The following is a 26,140-nucleotide window of genomic DNA, read 5'->3' on the forward strand; positions in this document are numbered from 1 at the left end:
ACCCAGTTTTGCCGGCTGAATTTAAATATCCACCACATATAGGAGAGGTCGCAATTTACACGATAAATTGGTTAATGCCAACTGCCAGCCACAAAAGAAAATTAGCCAAGCTCTTTTACGCCCTCTACCAAATGGTAGCTATAAATGCAGAGGATGCGCACAGTGCAACAATATGATGAAGTGTGAATATTTCTGCACCCACACACAGGAAAACGGTTCCAAATAAATGACATTATTACGTGTTCCACCACCCATGTTATTTACATTATTAAATGTCCATGTGGGCTCTGTTATGTCGGTAAAACCACCCGCTCTCTCAAACAGAGAATTAGTGAACATAAAAGTTCAATCAGGAGAAACGACAGGGATTACCAGTCGCTGTACATTTCAATGACCTGAAGCATGACATTTCCACCTTTTAGATTTTGTGGCATAGAGAAAGTTAAGATATCAGACAGGGGAGGAGATATTAATAATATCTGAGTAAAAGAGAATGTTTTGGGACTTTCACCCTCCAGACATTATTTCCTAAAGAACTTAATGATGAAATGCCTATGTATGTTATATTGTGAATTTGAACATGAAATATGTGTCTATTGTAGATTATTCTGACGTTTTTTGTACGACGTACCCCAATGACTAATGAAATCTTGCTATGTCCTCACTGAGATTTTACAGACGTGTTCAATACGCCTATTTATACACTTTTGTAATATTTATGAAATGCATATTGTTATATTTGGTAGCACTTATTTGTTTTCCTTTGCCTCCAACCCCCTTCGATGTGTAGAACGGATGTGGGTGGGGCCAGGTCTACATAAGGTGTAACGACCCGGTATTGTGTTTCTGGTTTGTGGGTGTGTTATGGTTCTCATGGCTACTAGCAGGGGTTAAATATGTCAGGACAGATGGAAAGGTTGGGGGGGTATGATGGGTAATCCCGCGGGATTTGGAAATGCATAAATAGGGATTACTGTCTCATTGTTCGCTCTCTTCTGTTCGGGGCCTTGATCTGTTCCTATGAGTGACCCTTAACTCGACAGGGTAACATTGTGTACGTCCGGCATTTAGCGGCGTGGGCTGTGGCCGGAACAATAGCCCAGTTTAGGAATAAACCTGTGTTCTGATCTGCACACCTAGAGTCCGTCTCTTTTCCCTTTATGACCCAGCCGGGTCATTACATTGGTGTCAGAAGTGCTTTCGAACTACGGGATCGAGACTAGGCGAGTTAGCTGTTCAGTATAGGCCGGGTTGGCTTTAGCGCGACTCGCATCTACGGTCATGATGCTTGGGGCGAGGCGGAAAATTAAGGAAGAGTCGGACAAAGGTCCGTTGTGGGCTCGGGGTACCCGGTCGGGAGGGTCAGGCGGCGACTGCCGTAGGGAAGCTGGAGAGCCACATGGCGGGAGTTGAATTGTCAGTCAGCAAGATGCAGAACTGGCGGGTTTTCCTTCACACCGCTCGAGAGCAGACGTCACGGCGACGGGGATATCGACGTCACCGGGTGCGGAAATGGCTGGGCCTGCTTATGTAAACAGAGATGGCAGCGACCTATTGCCATTAGCCACGGTAGCGGCTAAACTACCAAAGTTCAATGGACAAGGTAAATGGGAAGTTTTTCTCACTCAATTCGAGTTGTTGGCTAGAGCCGGAGGTGGTCTGACGAGACGAAAGCGTTACAGCTTACCCTGAGCCTGGCAGAGGAGGCGTCGGAATGCCTGCTAACGCTAGCCCCGGACGAGAGGGGCGACTACGGTGCGCTAGTGGAGGCATTGGGGGGCCGTTTCGGCAGCGACGCGCAGCCCAACATGCTGCGGATTGAACTGAGTAACAAAAAGAGACTTCAGGGGAATCATTAAGGCGTTGGCAAGTGGTATTCTGAGCCTGACCAGGCGGGTTATGCAACTATGCCGATTGGGGTGCAAGACGAGCTGGCACGGGACAGTTTTATTAGAGCGCTCTCTTCCACCGAACTGGGTAAGCATGTTCAGATGGCGGACCACCATCTCTGCGGGCTGCAGTGGAGATAGCCAGGAAGAGGGAGCTGATCTGGGGTGAGGGAGTGAGAGTGGAAGTCGTCAGTCAACCAGAGGGGAGCAGCGGTGGCTGGGGTGCCAGGGGTCACAAAACCAGAGTGGGTTTGACGAGTTGGGCGGGCTAGTCAAGACTGCTTCGCTTGTCATGGAGAGGGGCTCCAGGCAACGTCGCATTGTCAGCTCAACTCCTATGTCTGCTGGGTTGTGGCCAGCCTGGCCACATTCAGCGGGAGTGTGGCAGATTCCCCCGTCACCAGGGAAACGACAGCGGGTTCTCGCGCAGGGGTAGCGCGGGCCCACCCCCCGCCCCCGAACCCACTGTAGCAAAGGAGGACCCAGCAGCGCAGACAAGAGGGTGGGGACCTGCTCCCCCAGGGTGTAGCTGCCGCCGTGTTTCCTAGTCCGGTAGTTGTGGTGGGACGTACCACCGTTGGGACTTCTGCAATGTCATCGTCAAGGTAGAGGGGGTGGAATGTTTGGCCCTGGTCGACACGGGCTCTACAGTAACCCTGGTGAGACCAACATACTACCTGTTGGGGTGCGGGTGGAGCCGACCCTTGTCCAGCTACGGACTGTCACGGGGAGCTAGCCCCCATGTTAGGGAAGTGTCAGCTATCTGTGACTGTGGGGGGAGAACTGTGGGGTGTCCGGTGTGGTAGCAGCGGGCAGGACCCTGTATACTGGGAATGGACTTTTTTAAAAACTGTGGGGCTCAGTTGGACTTAGCGTCGAGCACTTTGAGGCTGTCGGGGGGGCCCACAGTGGGAATGTCGCCTTCGGGAGGGCCAGCAGGGGCAGGGCTGTCCTCCGTCTTCCTCCAAGCTTGCAGAAACTCCACCGGTCATCCGGCTGCTCCCTTGGTCGTTGTGCCATCCCAGCAGCTGCTTCCGGCGGCGACGGCCTTCACTCCCCATCATGGTGCAAGCACAGGCAGCCCAGTAGCCAAAACACACTGGCTCCTTCAGCCCGACGGGGGGAAGGAGGAAGCTATCGACGCCGTCGAGGCTGTGTGGCTGAAGAACTGTCAGGGTCTGGATGAGGGACAACAGAGACAGTTAAAGCAGCTGCTGTTGGACTTTAAAGATAGCTTCGCTTGGGGGGAAGATGAGGTAGGACAAACGCACCTAGTTCAGCACGAAATAGACACTGGGGATGCCCGACCCATTAAAATTCGGCCCGTCGTATTCCCCTTGCCAGGAGGGAAGCAGCAGACACAGCTTTGTTGACATGTTGCGGGCTGATTTCATTGAGCCATCAGATAGCCCATGGTCCGCGCCGGTCGTCATGGTGCCTAAGAAAGGGGGTAAACTTAGGTTTTGTGTTGACTACAGGGGCCTAAATTCTGTCACCACTAAAGACTCTTATCCCTACCGAGAATTGATGAGTCGCTAGACCACGTGAGAGGGTCCTCGTGGTTCTCCTCCCTTGATCTGCGCAGTGGCTACTGGCAGGTGCCCCTCTCGCCAGGGGCACGTGAAAAAACGGCCTTCTCCACAGATAGGGGCCATGGCAGTTCAAGGTGCTGTGCTTCGGGCTCTGTAATGCTCCTGCCACCTTTGAGAGGCTCATGGACAGAGTGCTGGCGGGGTTCCGAGAGACGAGTGTGTTGTGTACCTAGACGACATATGGTGCACGGCACATCTTTGAGGGGGCACTGGGGCAATTAGGCGAGTGTTGGAGAGGATCTCGGGGCGGGCTAACATTACATCCGGGAAAGTGCCATTTCATGCAAAGGGAGGTGGCGTTCCTGGGGCATCAGCTGGGTGTGAGGGCATCAGCACGATGCAGACAAAGTAGAGGCTGTGAGGGGGTGGCCAGTTCCAGGGGGAAAAAAGAGGTTAAGAGCTTCCTGGGGCTGGCATCCTACTATCGTAGGTTTGTGAAGGGTTTGCGGGGTAGCGGCTCCTTTGAACCACCTTCTCAAGGAGGACACTGTTTTCAGTGGACCGAAGAGCACCAGGGCGTTTGAGGCCCTCAAACGTGCCCTGATGGAGGCCCCTGTCCTGGCCTCACCAGACCCGAACCGTCCGTTCATCCTGGACACCGACGCAAGCAATGAGGGTTTGGGGCTGTGCTGGCTCAGCGTGGCCCTGATGGGGAACACGTAGTAGCTTATTACAGCAGAACTTTTGATAAGGCTGAAAAACGCTACTGCGTGACAAGGAGAGAGCTTTTGGCTGTCGTGGCAGCAGTACGCCATTTCAAGTACTACCTGGGGGGCCTGCCGTTTGTGGTCGGACGGATCACTCCGCCCTGCAGTGGCTTCTCTCCTTCAAGGAGCCAGAGGGTCAGATTGCCCGCTGGCTGGAGGAGCTGCAACCCTACGACTTCCAGGTGGAGCACAGAGCCGGCCTTCGCCACAGCAATGCAGACGCCTTGTCCGCCGCCCGTTGCTGAGGATGCTGTGGGTACTGCGCCAAACGGGTGGAGCGAGAGAGAGAACTGTGCAGGGAGGAGGGAGTCACCGCCACGGTGAGTCAGCTGAGTGTGACAGAGTGCCGGGAGCTTGAGGCTGTGGACGTTGGGGAGTGGAGGCGTCGCCAGGAGGAGGACGCAGAGCTGCGTCCTGTGCTGCGGTGGGTGGAAGAGAGAAGACGACCGCCGTGGGGGAAGTAGCCCCTCTATCACCAGTCATCAAAGGACTGTGGGCTAAATTCACAGTCCTTAGAGTGGCTGAGGGAGTGCTCCAGAGGGGGTGGAAAAAGCCAGCGACTGGAGAAATTACGTGGCAGGTAGTGGTGCCCAAAAGGCTGCAGGGAGCGTGTTACAGCAGCTTCATGGAGGTAGGCGCAGGGCATTTGGGGTCTCCAAAACGTTAAAGCGCGTGCGTAAAGGCTTCTATTGGGCCAGCACAGGAGGGATGTTGAGGACTTTTGTAGGCAGTGCGACGAGTGTGCTGCTAAAAAAGGACCTCCAGGTCAGTCCACCGCCCTTCTACAACAATTCCAGTAGGGAGCCCATGGAGAGACTGGGGGTAGACATAGTAGGGCCGTTTCCAACCACAGACAGCGGTAACAGGTGGATTCTAACCGCTATGGACTACTTCACCAACTGGCCGGAGGCTTACGCTCTCCCAGACCAGGAGGCGGGGACAGTAGCTGATGCGTTGGTGGGGGAATAATCAGTCGGTTTGGGGTGCCACAGTCTATTCACAGCGACCAGGGAGAAACTTCGAGTCACGGGTGTTCTCAGAGTTGTGTAGACGGTTAGGCGCGGAGAAGACGCGCACTACTCCGCTTCACCCCAGAGTGATGGGCTGGTGGAAAGATTTAACAGAACATTAGCACAGCAGCTGGCCATCGTTACCTCAAAACACCAGAGAGATTGGGACACCCACTTACGTTTATTCTTATGGCGTGTAGGTCGGCTGTTCAAGAATCGACTGCGTGCTCCCCAGCACTACTAATGTTAGGTCGTGAGTTGCGCACCCCAGCCGAACTGACGTTTGGCCACCCTCCTGATAATGACGACGGGGTTTTGCCTGGCCCGAACTATGTGGTCGTCGTGCAACCGGTTAGAAGCGGCTCACACCTTCGCAAGAGAGCAACTCGAGAACGCAGGGGTGCGCCAAAAGCGCCACTACGACTCGCGCCGCTAGGGGGAGGCACTTTGGAGCGGGAGAATGTGTGTGGCTTCACACCCCAGGGAATGGGAGTGAGGGCTCTGATGTGAGCCCACGGGAACAGTCTAACGAGGAGACTCTAGCGCAACCTGAGCCTGGGGAGGGGGCTGCTTCTTCTTCGGAGGGCGCTGGAAATGACATTGGGGCAGAGGAGTGTTCTGGGGGTTCACCGCTGAGAGTCACGGGGAGGCCCAAGAGACTGATGCGACCTCCGGGTCGTTTTAAGGATTTTGTTGTGTAACCCTAGGGGCTAGGGTTTAGAAAGGGGGGGGGCTATGTAACGACCCGGTATTGTGTTCTGTGTTTGTGGGTGTGTTATGGTTCTCATGGCTACTAGCAGMGGTTAAATATGTCAGGACAGATGGAAAGGTTGGGGGGGTATGATGGGTAATCCCGCGGGATTTGGAAATGCATAAATAGGGATTACTGTCTCATTGTTCGCTCTCTTCTGTTCGGGGCCTTGATCTGTTCCTATGAGTGACCCTTAACTCGACAGGGTAACATTGTGTACGTRCGGCATTTAGCGGCGTGGGCTGTGGCCGGAACAATAGCCCAGTTTAGGAATAAACCTGTGTTCTGATCTGCACACCTAGAGTCCGTCTCTTTTCCCTTTATGACCCAGCCGGGTCATTACAGTATGTTATATTGTGAATTTGAACATGAAATATGTGTCTATTGTAGATTATTCTGACGTTTTTTGTACGACGTACCCAATGACTAATGAAAACTTGCTATGTKCTCACTGAGATTTTACAGACGTGTTCAATACGCCTTATTTATACACTTTTGTAATATTTATGAAATGCATATTGTTATATTTGGTAGCACTTATTTGTTTTTCCTTTGCCTCCAACCCCCTTCGATGTGTAGAACGGATGTGGGTGGGGCCAGGTCTACATAAGGGTGCACATTTTTTTAAATCACAAATGTTCTGACGAAGGCCGTGTGGCCGATACGTAAGCTTATTAAATATCGGTGATACTATCAAGAGCAGTGTGCGGTTTCCTTTTTCCTTCAAGCCTGCAACACACACAATATACGATACATTTATTAAACATAAGAATGAGTTTTGTCACAACCCGGCTCGTGGGAAGTGACAAAGAGCTCTTATAGCACCAGGGCACAAATAATAATATCATAATAATCAATAATTTTGCTCTATATTTATCCATCTTACATTATAAACCTTATTTGTTCATCAAAAATTGTGACTAACCCATCACAGGTTAATGAGAAGGGTGTGCTTGAAAGTATGCACATAACTCTGCAATGTTGGGTTGTATTGGAGAACGTCTCAGTCTTAAATCATTTTCCACACAGTCTGTGCCTGTATTTAGTTTTCATGCTAGTGAGGGCCGAGAATCCACTCTCACATTGGTACGTGGTTGCAAAGGGCGTCAGTGTCTTAACAGCGCGATTTGCCAAGGCAAGAAACACTGAGCGCAACCCTATTCAGAAATCTGGCAGTGGCTTCTGATTAAATAACATTTTCACAGATCCGCTTGTTGCAATTTCGATGAGGCTCTCTTGTTCAGATATTGGTAAGTGGACTGGAGGCAGGGCATGAAAGGGATAACAAATCCAGTTGTTTGTGTCGTCCGTTTCGGGAAAGTACATGCGGAATTGCGCAACCAGCTCACTCAGGTGCTTCGCTATATCACATTTGACATTGTCCGTAAGCTTGAGTTCATTAACACAAAAAATCATACAATGATGGAAAGACCCATGGGTTGTCCTTGTTAATGCAGACAGAAAAGAGCTACAACTTCTTAATCATAGCCTCAATTTTGTCCCTCACATTGAATATAGTTGCGGAGAGTCCCTGTAATCCCAGATAGGCCAGTCGTGTGAGAAACTCGTCATCATGCAAGTGGTCAGACAAGTGAAAATTATGGTCAGTAAAGAAAACTTTAAGCTCATCTCTCAATTCAAAAAAATGTGTCAATACTTTGCCCCTTGATAACCAGCGCACTTCTGTACGTTGTAAAAGCGTTACATGGTTGCTGCCCATATCATTGCATAATGCAGAAAATGTTCAGGGTCCCATTTTCACTGTAGTGTCCAAAACGTCTTTCAAGCTGTCAGGCATTGCCTTGGCAGCAAGAGCCTCTCGGTGGATGCTGCAGTGTACCCAAGTGGCGTCGGGAGCAACTGCTTGCACGCGCATTACCACTCCACTGTCTCCCTGTGATGGCTTTTGCGCCATCAGTACAGACACCAAAGTCCATTTGATGTCACAAAGCTGTCCAGCACTTTAAAAACATCCTCTCATGTTGTCCTGGTTTCCAGTGGTTTGCTGAAGAGGATGTCTTCCTTAATTGACCCCCCATAAACGTAAAGGACATATAACAGGAGCTGTGCCAGGCCCGCCACATCTGTTGACTCATCCATCTGTAACACATTTAATTCACTGGCTTGTATGCGAAGCAGTAATTGTTTCAAAACATCCTCCTGCCATGTCACTGATTGCATTGTGAAACAGTGTTGTTCTGATGAAGGCATGTTCTGTATAGTTTTTTGGTCTTTTCCCCAGCATTGCTCCAGACATATCTGCGGCAGCAGGAAGAATTAAGTCCTCCACAATAGTATGGGGCTTGCCTGTCCTAGCTCACCATATAAGACGCTTCTTGCCCCTTCTTATTAATGGTATCTGTTGCTTTTATACTTTCTTACTACTCGAAAGTTGTCTTTATTCATGCTCAAAAAACTCTTGTGGCAAATTTTTCAAATGGTCATTTTTCGTTTCTAAATGTCTGCGGAGTGAAGGTTTCCCGCGAGAAAGTAACGGTTAATGTGATTGGATGTTAATTATTTGACTAGGCTACCTGTATTTGACAGTGTGTTGTTATTTTTGTGTGTTTTATTGTGTTTTATTTTTGGCAGTGAAACGAGGCTACTCAGCTGAGAAACAAACCTCACTCAAATTTTTTACACTTTTTTTAAAATTTCACCTTAATTTAACCAGGTAGGCCAGTTGGAACAAGTTCTCATTTACAACTGCGACCTGGCCAAGATAAAGCAAAGCAGTGCAACACAAACACAACACAGAGTTACACATGGAATAAACAACATACAGTCAATAATAAAATAGAAAAAGTCTATATACAGTGTGTGCAAATGAGGTAGGATAAGGGAGGTAAGGCAATAAATAGGCCATAGTGGTGAAATAATTACAATATAGCAATTAAACACTGGAGTGATAGATGTGCAGAAGATGAATGTGCAATAGAGATACTGGGGTGCAAAGGAGCAAAATAAATAAAAATAAATAACAGTGTGGGGATGAGGTAGTTGGATGGGCTATTTACAGATGGGCTATGTACAGTGCAGTGATCTGTGAGCTGCTCTGACAGCTGGTGCTTAAAGTTAGTGAGGGAGATTTGAGTCTCCAGCTTCAGTGATTTTTGCAGTTCGTTCCAGTCATTGGCAGCAGAGAACTGGAAGGAAAGGTGGCCAAAGGAGAAATTGGCTTTGGGGGTGACTAGTGAAATATACCTGCTGGAGCGCGTGCTACGGGTGGGTGCTGCTATGGTGACCAGTGAGCTGAGATAAGGCGGGGCTTTACCTAGCAAAGACTTATAGAGGACCTTGGGCCAGTGGGTTTGGCGACGAATATGTAGTGAGGGCCAGCCAACGAGAGGCAGACAGGTCGCAGTGGTGGGTAGTATTTGGGGCTTTGGTGACAAAACGGATGGCACTGTGATAGACTGCATCCAATTTGCTGAGTAGAGTGTTGGAAGCTATTTTGTAAATGACATCGCCGAAGTCAAGGATCGGTAGGATAGTCAGTTTTTCGAGGGTATGTTTGGCAGCATGAGTGAAGGATGCTTTGTTGCAAAATAGGGAGCCGATTCTAGATTTAATTTTGGATTGGAGATGCTTAATGTGAGAGTTTATAGTCTAACCAGACACCTAGGTATTTGTAGTTGTCCACATATTCTAAGTCAGAACCGTCCAGAGTAGTGATGCTGGACGAGCGGGCAGGTGTGAGCAGCGATCAGTTGAAGAGCATGCATTTAGTTTTACTTGCATTTAAGAGCAGTTGGAGGCCACGGAAGGAGGGTTGTATGGTATTGAAGCTTGTCTGGAGGTTAGTTAACACAGTGTCCAAAGAAGGGCTACGTCTGCGTAGAGGTGGATCAGAGAATCACCAGCAGCAAGAGCGGCATCATTGATGTATACAGAGAAGAGAGTCGGCCCGAGGATTGAACCCTGTGGCACCCCCATAGAGACCGCCAGAAGTCCGGACTAAATGTATAGCCCTGTTGAAAATATAAATATACTGTTTGAAAATGTGAAGGATTTTTTTATTTTATTTGGCGTACCCCCAACGGCATTTCGCGTACCCCAGTTTGGAAATACCTGCTATAGATAAATAGTCCAATAAAATCACATGAATAGTAAAGCATATCTTGGGGTTGGGGTCCCTGACACAGACTAAGCCTTGTCTTGGATTCCTAATGGAGAATTTCCATTGACCATGCATTTTCACTCCAGGACTAGACTTAATCTGTGTCTGGGAAATTTTGTGTTGTACCTGTGTGGATCTGCGGGTTTGCCTGGCCTGGCGAGACCTGGCCTTCCTCTGAGACTCTGCCTCCTCATCTCTCACCGGGGTTAGATATGACCTGCAGGGTTGGAAACAGGACAGCTGCACTTTGGAGGACATAGCTGTCATGCCCTATAAATAGTTTCAATGAACTTTGGACACACTGTCACCTAGTACTCGAGCACAGCACGAGGTAACAACGTATCAGGGTGAGTTGACATTAGGCTCAAATTATCATCACAACCTTTCAGGATAAGAGGGTAGCAGTGCAATCAAACACATCCATAATCTTCATGGGAAGTGATCACTCTGAAAGGTACTACAAAAACAGATATTCAGAGCAGGTTACATGTAATTGCGTCCTCATTATGTTGAAGTGGCTCTTCATTCCATCGCTCAACAACTTAAACAACTTAATTAGTTATTCATATCATGATATACTTAATGAAAGACCACATACTTGTTATGCAAATCACAAAAGAACAATGGACTACACAAAGTACACAATAAGTTCACAATAATAACCAAAGGACTGAATCACCTCCTCAATGCTTAGCGCTATAATCAATAGTACAATTCTCTTAGGACTGTGTGGTATTCCTTTCATGATTATGTTTCATGTCTCAGTTGCCAATCAATAAACCCTGAGTGACAGCCACGTAAGCAGGCATTGGGCTCCATAGACAGAGAGAGGAAAAGTCGAGTAAGCAGCATTCAGGGTAATGGCTAATGTTATTCCCACTAGTACCGGCTGCAGGCTGCTCTCCCTCCCTCCCTTTTACTGTACTGAGTATCGCTCGATCAGCCTCTGCTCTGCCAGGGAGGCACCCACCACACCCTCCATCCTGAGAGAAAGCCTAAATAGTCTGTCTGTCAGGACCTCAGTCTACTGCATTATTTAACACTGATTAAAGGGCTGTGGATGGTTACATTACCAGCAGCTGTGATTCTGTAGCAACATTACGGTCATATTTCTACACAGTAGCAGATTCACAATCATAAAAAAGACTTTAGGCAAAAGTGATATAGGAGATAACATACTTTTGCTTACGTTTCAAAAACACTTGATTTAAGCATGTCTAATTTGATTTAAGCATATCAAATTTGAGACCAAATATTTATATAGGATGCATTTGTTGGGGTTGTAATTTAAACATGCTGGTGGGAGGTATTTTAGTTCCAATGCACCAGCATCTACTATTCCATTTATAATGACCGTATTATTGAACCTGACCAACAAAATGTAATGACCCTAAATGGGGTATGTGAAGAAACATTTTTTTCCTTCCATTGAGTGTACTAAATATGTACAGCACTTTAGCTATACACACTCTCACTCCTGGGTTGTGTGCTAACACACACAACCCAGGGGCACCAACTTCCCACACAGTACAATACAAATTCCAGGGAAGGGAATACCTTCCAATACCAAACACCAGTGAGGGGGCCACACCACCATCTCAGATCAAAGTAAAAGAAGTAGCTAGCTTTTTCATTCTGCATGTAAAAACACAGGGAAGTCATGCAGATAAGGGGATAGGATAAGGGTCGGGGTGAGTTCCATACCTGGGCAGACAGGCTTGCATGGTCCCAGGCTAGCTGAAGGTCAGAGACTGAGGCCGGTGGAGAGAGACTGCAGTGGGAGAGGCCGGATAGGATCCTGGGAGAGGGAGAGAGAGGAGTGATAACGGGGAGGGGGAGAGAAGGAAAAGGAGAGAGAGAGACTGTTTCCTCTCCATCAGCTAGGCAAGGCGAGGCACAGCGCAGTCAATACACAGACTCATACAGTAGGCGGGCCGCGAGGCAATCTGAGCCAATTGTGTCTCCAAGAGCCTGATGCAAGAGCTGCAGTTTACACACTACACAAGCGTGCGAGGGGATTGGCCTGAGCAAGCTGCTGCGCCGATTCGCTAAACTTGATCACATTACGAGGGTGCAAGATGATTTGTAGATCAGTGATTCGGTGCAGATACACACAATGGTTGTAGTCCTCACAAATTTAGAAATAATTGTATAACGATACTAATCCATTGTGCATTGTTACAAAGCAATGTCATGTTTGTGTTGTGCTGTATTTTAGTTTGTTTTACATTGCATCTGATATTGATTCTATTTTGTCTTATGAATTGTACACTGAGTATACAAAACATTAGGAACACCTGCTCTTTCCATGACAGACTGACCAGGTGAAAGATATGATCCCTTATTGATATCACTTGTTAAATCCACTTCAATCAGTGTAGATGACAGGTTAAAGATGATTTTTTTAAGCTTTGAGAATATTAACACATGGATTGTGTATGTGTGCCATTCAGAGGGTGAATGGGCAAGACAAAAGATTTAAGTGCCTTTGAACGGGGTATGGTAGTAGGTGCCAGGCACACCGGATTGAGTGTCAGGAACAACAACGCTGCTGGGTTTTTCACACTCAACAGCTTCCCGTGTGTATCAAGAATGGTCCACCTTCCAAAGGACATCCAGCCAACTTGACACAACCGTGTCAAGCATTGGAGTCAACATGGGCCAGCATCCCTGTGGAATGCTTTCGACACCTTGTAGAGTCCATGCCCCAACGAATTGAGACTGTTCTGAGGCCAAAGGGGGGTGCAACTCAATATTAGGAAGGTATTCCTAATGTTTTGTGCACTCAGTGTATTTGCAGGGCTCCCTTGTGAAAGAGACCCTGGTCTAAATGGTGACTTCCTGTTCAAATAAAGGTAAAGGTAAACTTCCTGTGACCTTATCCTTTACCATGTAAAAATGTAATAATACACTGAACAAAAATATAAATGCAACACGTATATCCTTCTCTCAAATTTTGTGGACAAATTTGTTTACACCCGTTAGTGAGAATTTCTCATTTGCCAAGATAATCCATGCACCTGTCATGTGTAGTATATCAATAATCTGATTAAACAGTGTGATCATTACACAGGTGCACCTTGTGCTGGGGAAAATAAAAGGCCACTAAAATGTGCAGTTTTGTCACATAACACAATGCCACAAATGTTGAGGGAGCATGCAATTGGCATGCTGACTGCAGGAATGTCCACCAAAGCTGTTGTCAGAYAATTTAATGTTCAGCTCTCTACCATAAGGCACCTTCAACATCGTTTTAGAGAATTTGGCAGTTCGTCCAACCGGCCTCACAACCACAGACCACATGTAACCACAGGAACCCTACATCCAGCTTCTTCACCTGCAGGATTGTCTGAGACCAGCCACCTGGTCAGCTGATGAAACTGTGGGTTTCTGCACAAACTGTCAGAAACTGTCTCAGGGAGCGTGCTCGTCATCCTCACCAGGGTCTTGACCTGACTTTAGCTTGGCGTTGTAACAAACTTCAGTTGGCAAATGCTCACCTTTGATGGCCAGTGGCACACTGGAGAAGTGTGCTCTTCACAGATGAATCCCAGTTTCAAATGTACCGGGCAGATGTCAGACAACTTACAGTTGAAGTCGGAAGTTTACATACACTTAAGAGTCATTAAAACTTGTTTTTCAACCACTCCACAAATGTCTTGTTATCAAACTATAGTTTTGGCAAGTCGGTTAGGACATCTACTTTGTGCATGACACAAGTCATTTTTCCAACAAAAGTTTACATACACTAAGTTGACTGTGCCATTAAACAGCTTGGAAAATTCCAGAAAATGTCATGGCTTAAGAAGCTTCTGATTTGACACTATTTTAGTCAATTGGAGGTGTACCTGTGGAAGTATTTCAAGGCCTACCTTCAAACTCAGTGCCTCTGCTTGACATCATGGGAAAATCAAAAGAAATCAGCCAACACCAGAGAAAAAAATTGTAGAACTCCACAAGTCTGGTTCATCCTTGGGAGCAATTGACAAATGCCTGAAGGTACCACGTTCATCTGTACAAACAATAGTACGCAAGTATAAACACCATGGGACCACGCAGCCATCATACAGCTCAGGAAGGAGACGCGTTCTGTCTCCTAGAGATGAACGTACTTTGGTGCGAAAAGTGCAAATCAATCCCAGAACAACAGCAAAGGACCTTTTGAAGATGGAGGAAACAGGTACAAAAGTATCTATATCCACAGTAAAACGAGTCCTATATCGACATAACCTGAAAGGCTGCTCAGCAAGGAAGAAGCCCCTGCTCCAAAGCCGCCATAAAAAAGCCAGACTACAGTTTGCAACTGCACATGGGGACAAAGATCGTACTTTTTGGAGAAATGTCCTCTGGTCTGATGAAACAAAAATAACTGTTTGACCATAATGACCATCGTTATGTTTGGAGGAAAAAAGGGGATGCTTGCAAGCCGAAGAACACCATCCCAACCGTGAAGCACGGGGGTGGCAGCATCATGTTGTGGGGGTGCTTTGCTGCAGGAGGGACTGGTGCACTTCACAAATTAGATGGCATCATGAGGCAGGAAAATTATGTGGATATATTGAAGCACCATCTCAAGACATCAGTCAGGAAGTCAAAGCTTGGTCGCAAATGGGTCTTGCAAATGGACAATGACCCCAAGCATACTTCCAAAGTTGTGGCAAAATGGCTTAAGGACAACAAAGTTAAGGTATTGGAGTGGCCATCACGACCTCAATCCTATAGAAAATTTGTAGGCAGAACTGAAAAAGCGTGTGCAAGCAAGGAGGCCTACAAAACTGACTCAGTTACACCAGCTCTGTCAGGAGGAATGGGTCAAAATTCACCCAACRTATTGTGGGAAGCTTGTGGAAGGCTACCCGAAACGTTTGACCCAAGTTAAACAATTTAAAGGCAATGCTACCAAATACTAATTGAGTGTATGTAAACATCTGAGCCACTGGGAATGTGATGAAAGAAATAAAAGCTGAAATAAATAATTCTCTCTCTACTATTATTCTGACATTTCACATTCTTAAAATAAAGTGGTGATCCTAACTGACCTAAGGCAGGGACTTTTTACTCGGATTAAATGTCAGGAATTGTGCAAAACTGAGTTTAAATGTATTTGGCTAAGGTGTATGTAAATTTCCGACTTCAACTGCATATGGCGATGTCTGGGCACGCGGTTTTCTGATGTCAATGTTGTGAACAGAGTGCCCCATGGTGGCGGTGGGGGTTATGGTATGGGCAGGCATAAGCTACAGATAATGAACACAATTGCATTTTATCGATGGCAATTTGAATGCACAGAGATACCATGACGAGATCCTGACGTCCATTGTCGTGCCATTCATCCATCGCCATCAGCTCATGTTTCAGCATGATAACGCATGGCCCAAGGATCTGTACACAATTCCTGGAAGCTGAAAATGGCCCAAGTTCTTCCATAGCCTGCAAACTCCCCAGACATGTATGTCATCAATTGAACATGTTTGGGATGCTCTGTATCAACCTGTGCAACAGCACGTTCCAGCTCCCGCCAATATCCAGCAACTTCCCACAGCCATCAAATAGGAGTGGGACAACATTCTACAGGCCACAATCAGCCTGTTCAACTCTAGGCAAAGGCGATGTGTCGCGCTGCGTGAAGCAAATGGTGATCACACCAGATACTGACTGGTTTTCTGATCCACTCCTATTTTTTTTTTAAGGTATCTGTGACCAACAGATGAATTTCTGCATTCCCAGTCATGTGAAATCCATAGATTAGGGCCTAATTCATTAATTTAAATTGACTGATTACCTTATAGGAACTGTAACTCAGTAAAATCTTAGGAATTGTTGCATTTATATTTTTGTTCAGTGTACATCATAAATTGTTGGGTGTGAACAAGTTTGGCAATATTTCTGATCAATTGAATGATTTCCAGGTAGTAGTATTTCAACTCAGCTTAACAGGTATAATAGTAAACCATAGTGGCAGTACCAAACCAGAGTTCAAGTCATTATTCTTAACCAGAGGAAAGATTCCACACAAAAATGCACAAAGGGGTGTGCTACCACAAACACGTCTTCGTGTTTTTCAGCATTTCATTATGAGTCATTCCTCACATGGCATGCACGGACATGTGGAATAAAATGATTACAGACACTCACCCTTCCACATTATATCTATGCTGCAGTTTAGCACTAAGTGGGACTACTTCACAGCAGTACATCATTAGAAAATGTAAAAATGGCAACACATTAGTTTGACCTTGGTGAAGGTGACTCAGAAGCAGTACAGGGCAAATATGTGTGTCACTGTGACCACATTTTTTACTCCCTGTAATGGGACACAAAGACACCATATTAATCCATGAACAGAAATGAAGGCATTTTCTGCAGCTGTAAAATGACGAGACCGTAACAAAGATGTTCACTTCAGTTCATATGAGCTACTATTCAATCAATAGTAGAAAAAATAAACAAGGAGACTGAACTTGGTGTAAAAAATTACAGAGGATAGCCCAGGGTTTATTTTATAAAAGATACATCACAGAGATCTGAGATGAACGGTACGTTGTGAGAGAAGAACCCAATGCCTGGGCAGTAACAGCGCACTTTGTGTGACAAAAAGTCTAAAGAAAAAAGTCAATAAAAACAACTAGACTAACAATCTTCAGTAAAACTGTACGTAAATGTTAGCATTTCACAGATATGGCCCTTGCTACCCCCATGCTATTCCTTTAGTAGGCTGTTAATTCCTGTGTAAACAAATAGGACTCTTGTTCTGTATATCTTATTCTAATGAAAATCCCAACAAGACATTTCAGACAATGACAAAAAGAAAGCCAATTTCATATCAACAAGATGGGCATATTTTATGGCTTTGTTTGATTGTGTGAGTGAATTAGTGTTTTTCTATTGGCTGTTTAGTTAGTCCTCCTTGTCACTTTGTTTCAACTGAGCTTGCAGAAAAATTGACATTTTGGTGTACGTAAAATAATCTATAGAAAGAGCTGTGTTAAAATAGATTAAGGCTTTGAGGTTGGTATTGGCAGGTGAGTCCTGAATACTATTAACCATCACCTGACCAGTTAGCCCTCTCATACACATGTTCATTGATGTAACAATACTGATTCTAGAGAATTGTGTGAATCCTATTGACCTGATTTTTCCCCCTGGGGAGAAAAAGTTCATGTTTATTGCACCTCAACATTGGCAATGCGTTCCCATTTGTCATGATGCAGACTGAACGTGTCCATTATCCTCTGGGAGTTTGGTGGCTGTAGAAGACTTTCCTTGCTGCTTACATTCACACTGTAAAATAGAATAACATTAGTTATCAGAGAGATCAATGGTAATGTTTTTTACTAAAGGCCCTGGAGCTGACCAAGCAAATCAGAAAAACAACATTTCATACACTATTGCCCACAATAACCTTTAGTGAGGAACACTGCTCAACCAATGAGAGAAGATATTGGCGTCGGTAACACATTAAGTTGCTCTTTTATCTGTGTAATTACACTGTAATTAGACTAGTAACATTGCATTAACACATTAGTGTTCCTCACTTGAAACAATTTCAGGCCAAAAGAGGTAACAGAGTAATTGTAAAATCTTTGAAATAAAGATGGATACACTCCTTACATAAAATTGGACTGACGAAGAAATTTGAGTTTGAAATGCATTTTAAGACAGACTTACATTCCTCCTCAGTAGAGGCCTCATCTTCTTCTGGTTTTTCCTCTTCTTCCTCCCCTTGCTCCTCCTCTGCTTCAGAATCCTCCTCTTCTACATTCTCTTCTGCCAACCACTCTTCCGGTGCTGCCTCTGCCAAGTCCTCCTGCTCCTCAACCATCTCCTCCTCTGCAGGAGCAGTCTGTTCCTCTGTGAGAGCAGAGTCCTCCTGTTCAGCAGGCTCCCCATCCAAGTGAGCTGCCTCCTTCACCACCTCCTCCTCCTCAGCAGCCTGCTCCTCTTCCGCAGGAGTAGACTCTTCCACCTCCTCAGCAACAGCATCAGCAGCCTCTTCCACCTCCTCAGCAGCAGCCAGAGCAGTCTCCTCCTCCACCTCCTCTGAGGGCTTATCTGTTTGAACCCCTCCTTCCAGCTGGAACAGACAGAATTATAGTGAGTTAGTACTTAGGGGAACTACAGGGCCTATGGTGACTTTGTAATCACATTGGTGTAATGTATTTGGCCTACATTGCAGTATAGGGATGGGAATACAACATTTACCCCAAATTCATCAGAGAATCCACAGCAGGCAATTAGCCTCTACATACTAATGGTTTAGTAGCAATCTCATAAAAGTTCCCCATGGACACATGCTGGGTAAAAATAGTTACGAGAATGTGTATGCTCCTCTGTACAAAATACGGCAACATTTTTTGCCGTTACGAACACCAATGCTGAGATGAGAAAATATGAAGAAAGAAATTGAAAAGTAATAACCTGTGACCGGTCCTGATGTACCTGTACATCCGACTATTCATTAAAAGAAGAAAAGACTATTAGAAATATTTCACTATTCATAAAAAGTAGTAAGTACTATTAGAAAAATGTAAAACAAACTATTTTGGCTATATTTGAGGGTGACCCAGTCCACTACCAATCTGATATTCTAAACCCTGTGTGAGACTTCCTGTAGGCGTTACCTGTGCGACCTGTTTCTGCACAGCCTCCAGCTGAGCGCGGAGCTCAGAGTGCAGACTGTGGGCCGCTGAGTTCTGCTCCTGCGGACTCTGTTCTACTGTAACCAGCTGCTCCTCCACACTGGCCTGCTGGGCCCTCTGAGACTGCCCCGTCTCCATCAGCTCCCTGAAACACAGGTACGCACACACAGTGAAACCAACCAATACAGAAATATAAACCAATATACTTAAGGTTGCAGAAAGTTTCCCCAAAGAACCCAGGTATCCTCCTGCTTCTGGGATAATTCTTTAAATTAAAAAAAAAATAACTTTGGAATTGACCAACCCCAAATACACTACATACTTGACACTTGCGATCTCCACTGTACTGGCCTCAAGTTGAGCCTGGTTGGCAGCCAGCTGTTCCTTAAGCCCTAGGAGCTCTGATGTCTGGCCCTCCAACGTGGCGCTCAGTGTGCCCACCAGCCCTTCCCTCTCCTCCAGCTTGGACTCAGCCTCCGCCAGGCTCCCTGTCAGGCCCTCGACGCTCTGGGCCATCTTCGTGCTCACCCTTGCCAGGCCCTCGACCTGCAGCCGGACAGCCTCAAACTCCTCGCTCTTCCCCTTCAGCATGGCCTGCAGCTGAGTCAGCTGATCCGCGGACACGGTGGCCTGCTGCATCTCTGCCAGCCGGGCTTTCATCTCTGTGTGTAGGGAAAGGACCTGGGTGGGCAGGTCTGAGGTCTTCAGTTGTTCAGCTATGGCCAGGGCCATGCCTACCTGCTTCTGGGCCAGTTCGTATGACTCTTCCAGGGTGTTGAGGCGATGCTCAAAGCCGTCGGTACTGAGCAGCTGCAAGGAAATAAAACTAGATTTAGATCAAAATAACATCTTGAAAACATCTGCCCAGACACTGGTCTCCAAACAAAGGGCAGCTTCTTTCATGATGAATAGACAATTATGGCAAGCCATCATACAGTACATTGTGCAGCCATAAGAAAGTAAGTGAGCAGTCAGAAACAGACACTATTTATAAATGTATTTTACCACTCATGCTATTCATCCTTGGGAGGGAACTATCTATTGGTGCAGACAGTTCCAGTAAGTGGGTGTAAAGAAATGAGAACATATTGACCAGGTACTGCAATTGCTGTAGGATAATCCTATGATTTAAGTAGGACAATTTAATTATGTCAACAGTTTAGTGAATCCACATCCTGACCCCATCAGTGTTGAAGTCCCTCTGTGTAAAGGCTAACCTTATAAATTACGGTCAAAGGTTGGAGATCTTCTTGACCCTAACCAGTCAGGCTTCATGATGGGTCACTCAACTGAGACTGCTCATCTATGTCACGGAGGCCCTCTGTAATATATCCTCACATGGTCTATCCTATCATTGCTTTGAGGATGACACTCAACTACTTTTCTCCTTCCCCCCTTCTAACACCCATGTGGTGGCATGCATCTCTGCGTGCCTGGCTGATATCTCAATTTGGATGCCAGCCCACCACCTTAAACTCAACAAGACAGAGCTGCTCTTCCTCCAGGGGAAGGCCTGCCCGCTGAAGGCACTTGTCATCTCCCATCTGGACTATTGCAACTCACTGTTGGCTGAGCTCCCCGCTTGTGCCATCAAACCCCTGCAACTTATCCAGAATGCTGCAGCCTGCCTGGTTTTCAACCTTCCAAAGTTCTCCCATGTTACCCCACACACTCCACTGGCTTCCAGTCGAACCTCGCATCCACTACAAGACCATGGTGCTTGCCTACGGAGCAGCAAGAGGAACTGCCCCCCCCCCTACCTTCAGGCTATGATCAAAGCTTACACCCCAACCCGAGCACTCCGTTCTGCCACCTCTGGTGGTTCCTTGGCCCTCCAAGCTCCCGCTCAGCCCAGTCCAAGCTCTTCTCTGTCCTGGCACCCCAATGGTGGAACCAGCTTCCTCCCCCTGAAGCTGGGGGAGTCAGCAGAGTCCCATCCCATCTTCTGAAACCCTAACTCTTCAAAGAGTTTCATTATATATAGTTGAAGTTGGAAGTTTACATAAATTTAGGTTGGAGTCATTAAAACAAATTTTTCAACCACTCCACAAATTTCTTGTTAACAAACTATAGTTTTGGCAAGTCGGTTAGGACATCTAATTTGCACATGACACAAGTGATTTTTCCAACAATTGTTTACAGACATTATTTCACTGTATCACAATTCCAGTGGGTCAGAAGTTTACATACACTAAGTTGACTGTGCCTTTAAACAGCTTGGAAAATTCCAGAAAATGATGTCATGGCTTTAGAAGCTATTTGGCTAATTTACATAATGTGAGCCAATTGGATGTGTACCTGTGGATGTATTTCAAGGCCTACCTTCAAACTCAGTGCCTCCTTGCTTGACATCATAGGAAAATCAAAAGAAATCAGCCAAGACCCCAGAAAAGAAATTGTAGACCTCCACGAGTCTGGTTCATCCTTGGGAACAATTTCCAAATGCCTGAAGGTACCACGTTCATCTGTACAAACAATAGTACGCAAGTATAAACACCATGGGACCACGCAGCCATCATACCGCTCAGGAAGGAGACATATTCAGTCTCCTAGAGATGAACGTACTTTGGTGCGAAAAGTGCAAATCAATCCCAGAACAACAGCAAAGGACCATGTGAAGATACTAGAGGAAACAGGTACAAAAGTATCTATGCCCACAGTAAAACGAGTCCTATATCGACATAACCTGAAAGGCCGCTCACAGCAAAGAAGAAGCCACTGCTCCAAAACCGACATTAAAAAGCCAGACTACAGGGCCTCCCGGGTGGCACAGTGGTCTAGGGCACTGCATCGCAGCGCTAGCTGTGCCACCAGAGATTCTGGGTTCGCGCTCTGTCGCAGCCGACCGCGACCGGGAGGTCCGTGGGGCGACGCACAATTGCACATGGACCCCAAGCATGCTTCCAAAGTTGTGGCAAAAATGGCTTAAGGACAACAAAGTCAAGGTATTGGAGTGGCCATCACAAAGCCCTGACCTCAATCCTATAGAAAATGTGTGGACAGAACTGAAAAAGTGTGTGTGAGCAAGGAGGCCTACAAACCTGACTTAGTTACACCAGCTCTGTCAGGAGGAATGGGCCAAAATTCACCCAACTTATTGTGGGACGCTCGCTTCAACAATTTAAAGGCAATGCTACCAAATATTGATTGAAAGTGTATGTAAACTTCTGACCCACTGGGAATGTGATGAAAGATGTGATGAAAGAAATAAAAGCTGAACTAAATCATTCTCTCTACTATTATTCTAACATTTCACATTCTTAAAATAAAGGTCCTAACTGACCTAAGACAGGGAATTTTTACTAGGATAAAATGTCAGGAATTGTGCAAAACTGAGTTTAAATGCATTTGGCTAAGGTGTATGTAAACTTCCGACTTGAACTGTATGTATGTATGCATACATGTATATATATTAGTACCAGTCAAAAGTTTGGACACACCTACTCATTCCAGGGTTTTTCTTCATTTTTACTATTTTCTACATTGTAGAATAATAGTGAAGCCATCAAAACGAGGAAATAACACATATGGAATCATGTAATAACCAAAAACGTGTTAAAAAAATCTAAATCTATTTAATATTTGAGATTCTTCAAAGTAGTCACCCTTTGCCTTGATGACAGCTGTATTGCCTGTTGGCAAATTCCAAGCGGGCTGTCATGTGCCTTTTACTGAGGAGTTGCTTCCGCCTGGCCACTTTACCATAAAGGCCTGATTGGTGGAGTGCTGCAGAGATGTTTGTCCTTCTGGAAGGTTCTACCATCTGCACAGAGGAACTCCAGAGCTCCATTGGGTTCTTGGTAACATCCCTGACCAAATACCTTCTCAATTTCTCAGTTTGGCCATGCAGCCAGCTATAAGAAAACTTCTCCCATTTAAGAATGATGGAGGCCACCATGTTCTTAGGGACCTTCAATGCTACAGAATTTTTTTGGTACCCTTCCCCAGGTCTGTGCCTCAACTCAATCCTGTATCAGAGCTCTACGGACAATTCCTTCGACCTCATGGCTTAGTTTTTGCTCTGACATGCACTGTCAACTGACAGAACTTATATAGACAGATGTGTGACTTTCCAAATCATGTCCAATAAATTGAATTGACCACAGGTTGTCTCCAATCAAGTGGTAGAAACATTTCAAGGATGATCAATGGAAACAGGATGCATCTGAGCTCAGTTGAGTCTCATAGCAAAGGGTCTGAATACTTATGTAAATATGGTATTTCTGTTTTAAAAAATATATATATATACACACATTTGAAAAAAATCTGTTTTCGCTTTGTCATTATGGGGTAGTGTGTAGATTGTGTAAAAAGTCAAGGGGGCAGAATACTTCCTGAATGCACTGTATGTACAATTAAAGACCAGCTGGGGATGCTGGCAAACTAGGAGAACTTGTTACAGGGACTCACAACAACTATGGTCAATATAGAGCGTTGTAGCAGGCTATTTTTATTCCCATGTAGACAACTGGCTTTTTTAAAAGCAACTGCACAGTGCACACTGAAATCAGCACCATGACTGTGTCAAGAGCATGGTTACAAGCAGGGTCAACTGCTGTAAAAATGAATTGGAAGTGGAATATTTGTCAAGTGTGTTTATTTCAAAATGTTTGTGAATCTAATTTTAATATGCCTATATTGTAGGGACATTCAGTGGCTGACCCTAACAAACTATTGGTGCAGTTCATGTTCCCAAATTGTAGGTCATATGCCATTACAAACACCAACAGCTGCGTGACGCCCACCTTGACGGGGGTTCGAAACAGAATCATTTCGACTCACATCAGTTCAATGTCTATGCAGTATGACATTTGATATGATTTCACAACTGTCATAAACTTGTAGGGAAGGCCTATAAATACCGTCTGCTAGAGTTTTCCATTTAATTAAAATGTGAAGCTCACATTTGGGGGCCTTTAGGGCTCTGGCTATCCATAGGAAAATAGTTAATATATATGTCACAGAATAAATACATGTGCAGAATAAATGAGGAAGGTCAGAACACTATTTCAATGGGTCAACACAGGACTTGACCACAAATGACTTTGTACAAAATGTTCCAATATTTTTGTTGACGCATGGAAACAGCCTTTGACGTGCCTATTATGTTTGCCCATGTTGTTATTACGCATGGTTAACTAGGCTAATTACCTTTTCATTTGTCTGTAGAATTTCTTCCTGAAAGGACTGAAGCTTCACCATCTTCATCTGCATGCCCATGAGGTTGTCTGCTAAGTAGGTTATACTTTGGTGTTGCTGGAAACAGAACCATGCAGCCGTTGCACCCCCGACCACAATCAGAAGGAATAAAATGAACAAAAGCGTATACTGGTTTCCACCTCGCGCCTCCGGTTCCGAAGATTCATGATTAAAATTGTTAAAGTCTTCGTGATTGTGTTTGTTCTTTTTCCCTCTGTGCTTTGCTGTCATTTTAACACAGTAGCGTAGTAGTTAATATAAAGGCCAGAGATGGTGTAAGACCGGTTTTCGAAAGATTTTTGCTCGGGTGCTGCGGTGACTTTTCCAGAAGCGTCGGTCTTTTATTCCTTAATTGATATTACACAATGCAATTTGGTCCTCATTCAAAACCGCTCAACAAAGTAGCGAAAAAAGCAAGTTCTCGGTGAAGTGGTGGGTTGGGCTGCAGATGAGAAAAGATAGAGGCGTGTATGTGGTACCCATAGATTTAGATAGACATCGCATTATTATATCTGTCCAACTATGGCGTCTATGAGCGCAAAGGTAGCGCAATTGAGTCCATCTCCATTGTAAAGTAGTACATTTTCTTCCACTACATATTTCAGTTGGAAAACAAACTCAAAGGGTGCACACTGCCGCCTAGAGAGTGTGTTGTTTGAACAGGTATAAAGCCAAGGTTGGTGATTTACTGCCACCTGCAGTGAAGGAATGTTTCCTCACAAGTATAATAGATTGGCTGATCCCTCCTGGTGACCTCGGTGGAATTATGTGAACCTTCCTTAAACTATAGGAGGTCCCACCCAGTTGACTGCTTCAAAATTGTGAATGTCCTCAATGGCGCTACCCATGCTAAAATTAGCTTCTGGCATTAGAGTCCTCCTACCCATCTCTATGATGGTACCCGCTCCAGGAAGAGAAGCATGAGTGGGTGGGCGTTCCCTGTACCATGTGGACTAAAGTTACCCTGTTACATGTGCAGCTCTAATGCTGCACACATTCACGTTGTCGGAAACTCAGGACCTCCGAGTTAAAATGAATGTAAATTATTAATAATAAAAACAATAATTTGGGGGGTTATATTATTTGTTCGGTTACACACAAGTCTGTCATGGAAATGTGTTTCTTGCATATCCCAACTCCCCCTGAGACACCTGCAGGGTATATGCAGGTATATGCCATATACCCACTTACTTTTCAGTGGGCTTTGGGTATACTCACTTCATAATACCCCCAATGCGCAGGGCCAGGGCCAGAACGAATCAGTTGAATGGGCATTTGATAGGGGGTAGTACAACGCAACGTGGAGTGCCAGGATACAGCCCTTAGCCGTGGTATGTTGGCCATAGAACACAAACCCCCAAGGTGCCTTATTGCTATTATAAACTTGTTACCAACTTAATTAGAGCAGTAAAAATAAATGTTTTGTCATACACACGGGTGTCAGCCAATCAGCATTCAGGGCTCGAACCACTCAGTTAATAATAAAGACCACAGGCAGCTCGTGAGTTTCAAGTTTGGGGAAGCTTACAATTATCCTACCAATCTGTGCGCAAGTTATGATTATTTTTATACGTGCATTTTCGTTGAACAGTTTCATTTCAATAACCGTTTTTGTTTCTCAAAATTGTCACGTGGTTAATCATAAAAATCTTAATTCAAATGATAAGAGCACCAGCCTTTGCCATATGGACACATTGATACATTGGCGGGTAAATACATTAGCGCATGGAACTCAGAGATAGCCTAGGCCCTACTGCACTCAGTTCTCCAGAATGTGCTCGTTTCATTGTGTAAATTGTTTGCTCTTTGATTGTTTATATGTATCAATTCCCCATTATAACCTATGCCTAATAAATGTACCGTTAATCCCCATAATTTGGTTACATTCATTTATGTTAATGCATGTACATTCATTTACCCTTCTCACTCTTGGAGTGGAAACGTTTACAGAGTTCACAACCTGCTACACTTGTGAGAAACACGTTTTGGTTCGTTTCATAATCATGATATAGGAGTTTAGTCCATTTTTGTCAGTCTTTTGTTTGGAGTGCTCCATGTGAGCAATGACCATGTGTGTTGTTTCTCTGTTCTGGTAACGTTGAGGGAGCACGCGTGCCTGAGCAAGCCAACCTGCTGAGTTGAAACAATGTTGCACTTCACTATATAGTGCAACATAGCTCATAGCTCATAGCTCAACATAGCTCAAGTCAAGACAGATAAAAAGGGAGGGAGA

General features: G+C 45.4%; 2 protein-coding genes across 8 annotated transcripts in view; both read right to left on the reverse strand.

The window, feature by feature from the left end:
- Positions 1 to 11,948, reverse strand: part of LOC112080515 (protein phosphatase 1 regulatory subunit 12B) — a 54,910-nt gene extending 42,962 nt beyond the window's left edge. For 2 of the 6 annotated variants that reach the window (XR_002896191.2, XM_070442612.1), the window contains exons 1-2: positions 11,774 to 11,948; positions 10,196 to 10,286 (exon numbers count right to left, since the gene is read on the reverse strand). Coding sequence is in view for 4 of the 6 variants with exons in the window: in XM_070442612.1 (XP_070298713.1) it covers positions 10,196 to 10,286; positions 11,774 to 11,793 (111 nt within the window). In the remaining 2 variants the exon portion in view is untranslated. The remainder of the gene's footprint in view (positions 1 to 10,195; positions 10,287 to 11,773) is intronic. The other 4 variants (XR_002896192.2, XM_024146297.2, XM_024146298.2 and 1 more) reach the window with 3 other exon arrangements.
- A 4,582-nt stretch (positions 11,949 to 16,530) lies between these two features.
- LOC112080516 (uncharacterized protein CG45076) lies at positions 16,531 to 24,713 on the reverse strand. Of its 2 annotated transcripts, XM_024146302.2 has the most exons (6): positions 23,860 to 24,713; positions 19,031 to 19,518; positions 18,691 to 18,853; positions 18,488 to 18,520; positions 17,738 to 18,143; positions 16,531 to 17,350 (listed from the first exon to the last, which is right to left on the reverse strand). In XM_024146302.2, exons 1-6 carry the CDS (start codon positions 24,136 to 24,138, stop codon positions 17,346 to 17,348), a joined length of 1,374 nt encoding a protein of 457 aa, XP_024002070.1. In that variant the 5' UTR covers positions 24,139 to 24,713; the 3' UTR covers positions 16,531 to 17,345. The 2 variants fall into 2 exon arrangements, with proteins under 2 accessions (XP_024002070.1, XP_024002071.1); XM_024146303.2 differs by lacking the exon at positions 18,488 to 18,520 and having other exon boundaries at positions 23,860 to 24,712.
- Between the last annotated feature and the right edge of the window lie 1,427 nt (positions 24,714 to 26,140).

Source organism: Salvelinus sp. IW2-2015, unplaced genomic scaffold (assembly GCF_002910315.2).
Source record: "Salvelinus sp. IW2-2015 unplaced genomic scaffold, ASM291031v2 Un_scaffold16353, whole genome shotgun sequence".
In the NCBI taxonomy this organism is placed as follows: domain Eukaryota; kingdom Metazoa; phylum Chordata; class Actinopteri; order Salmoniformes; family Salmonidae; genus Salvelinus; species Salvelinus sp. IW2-2015.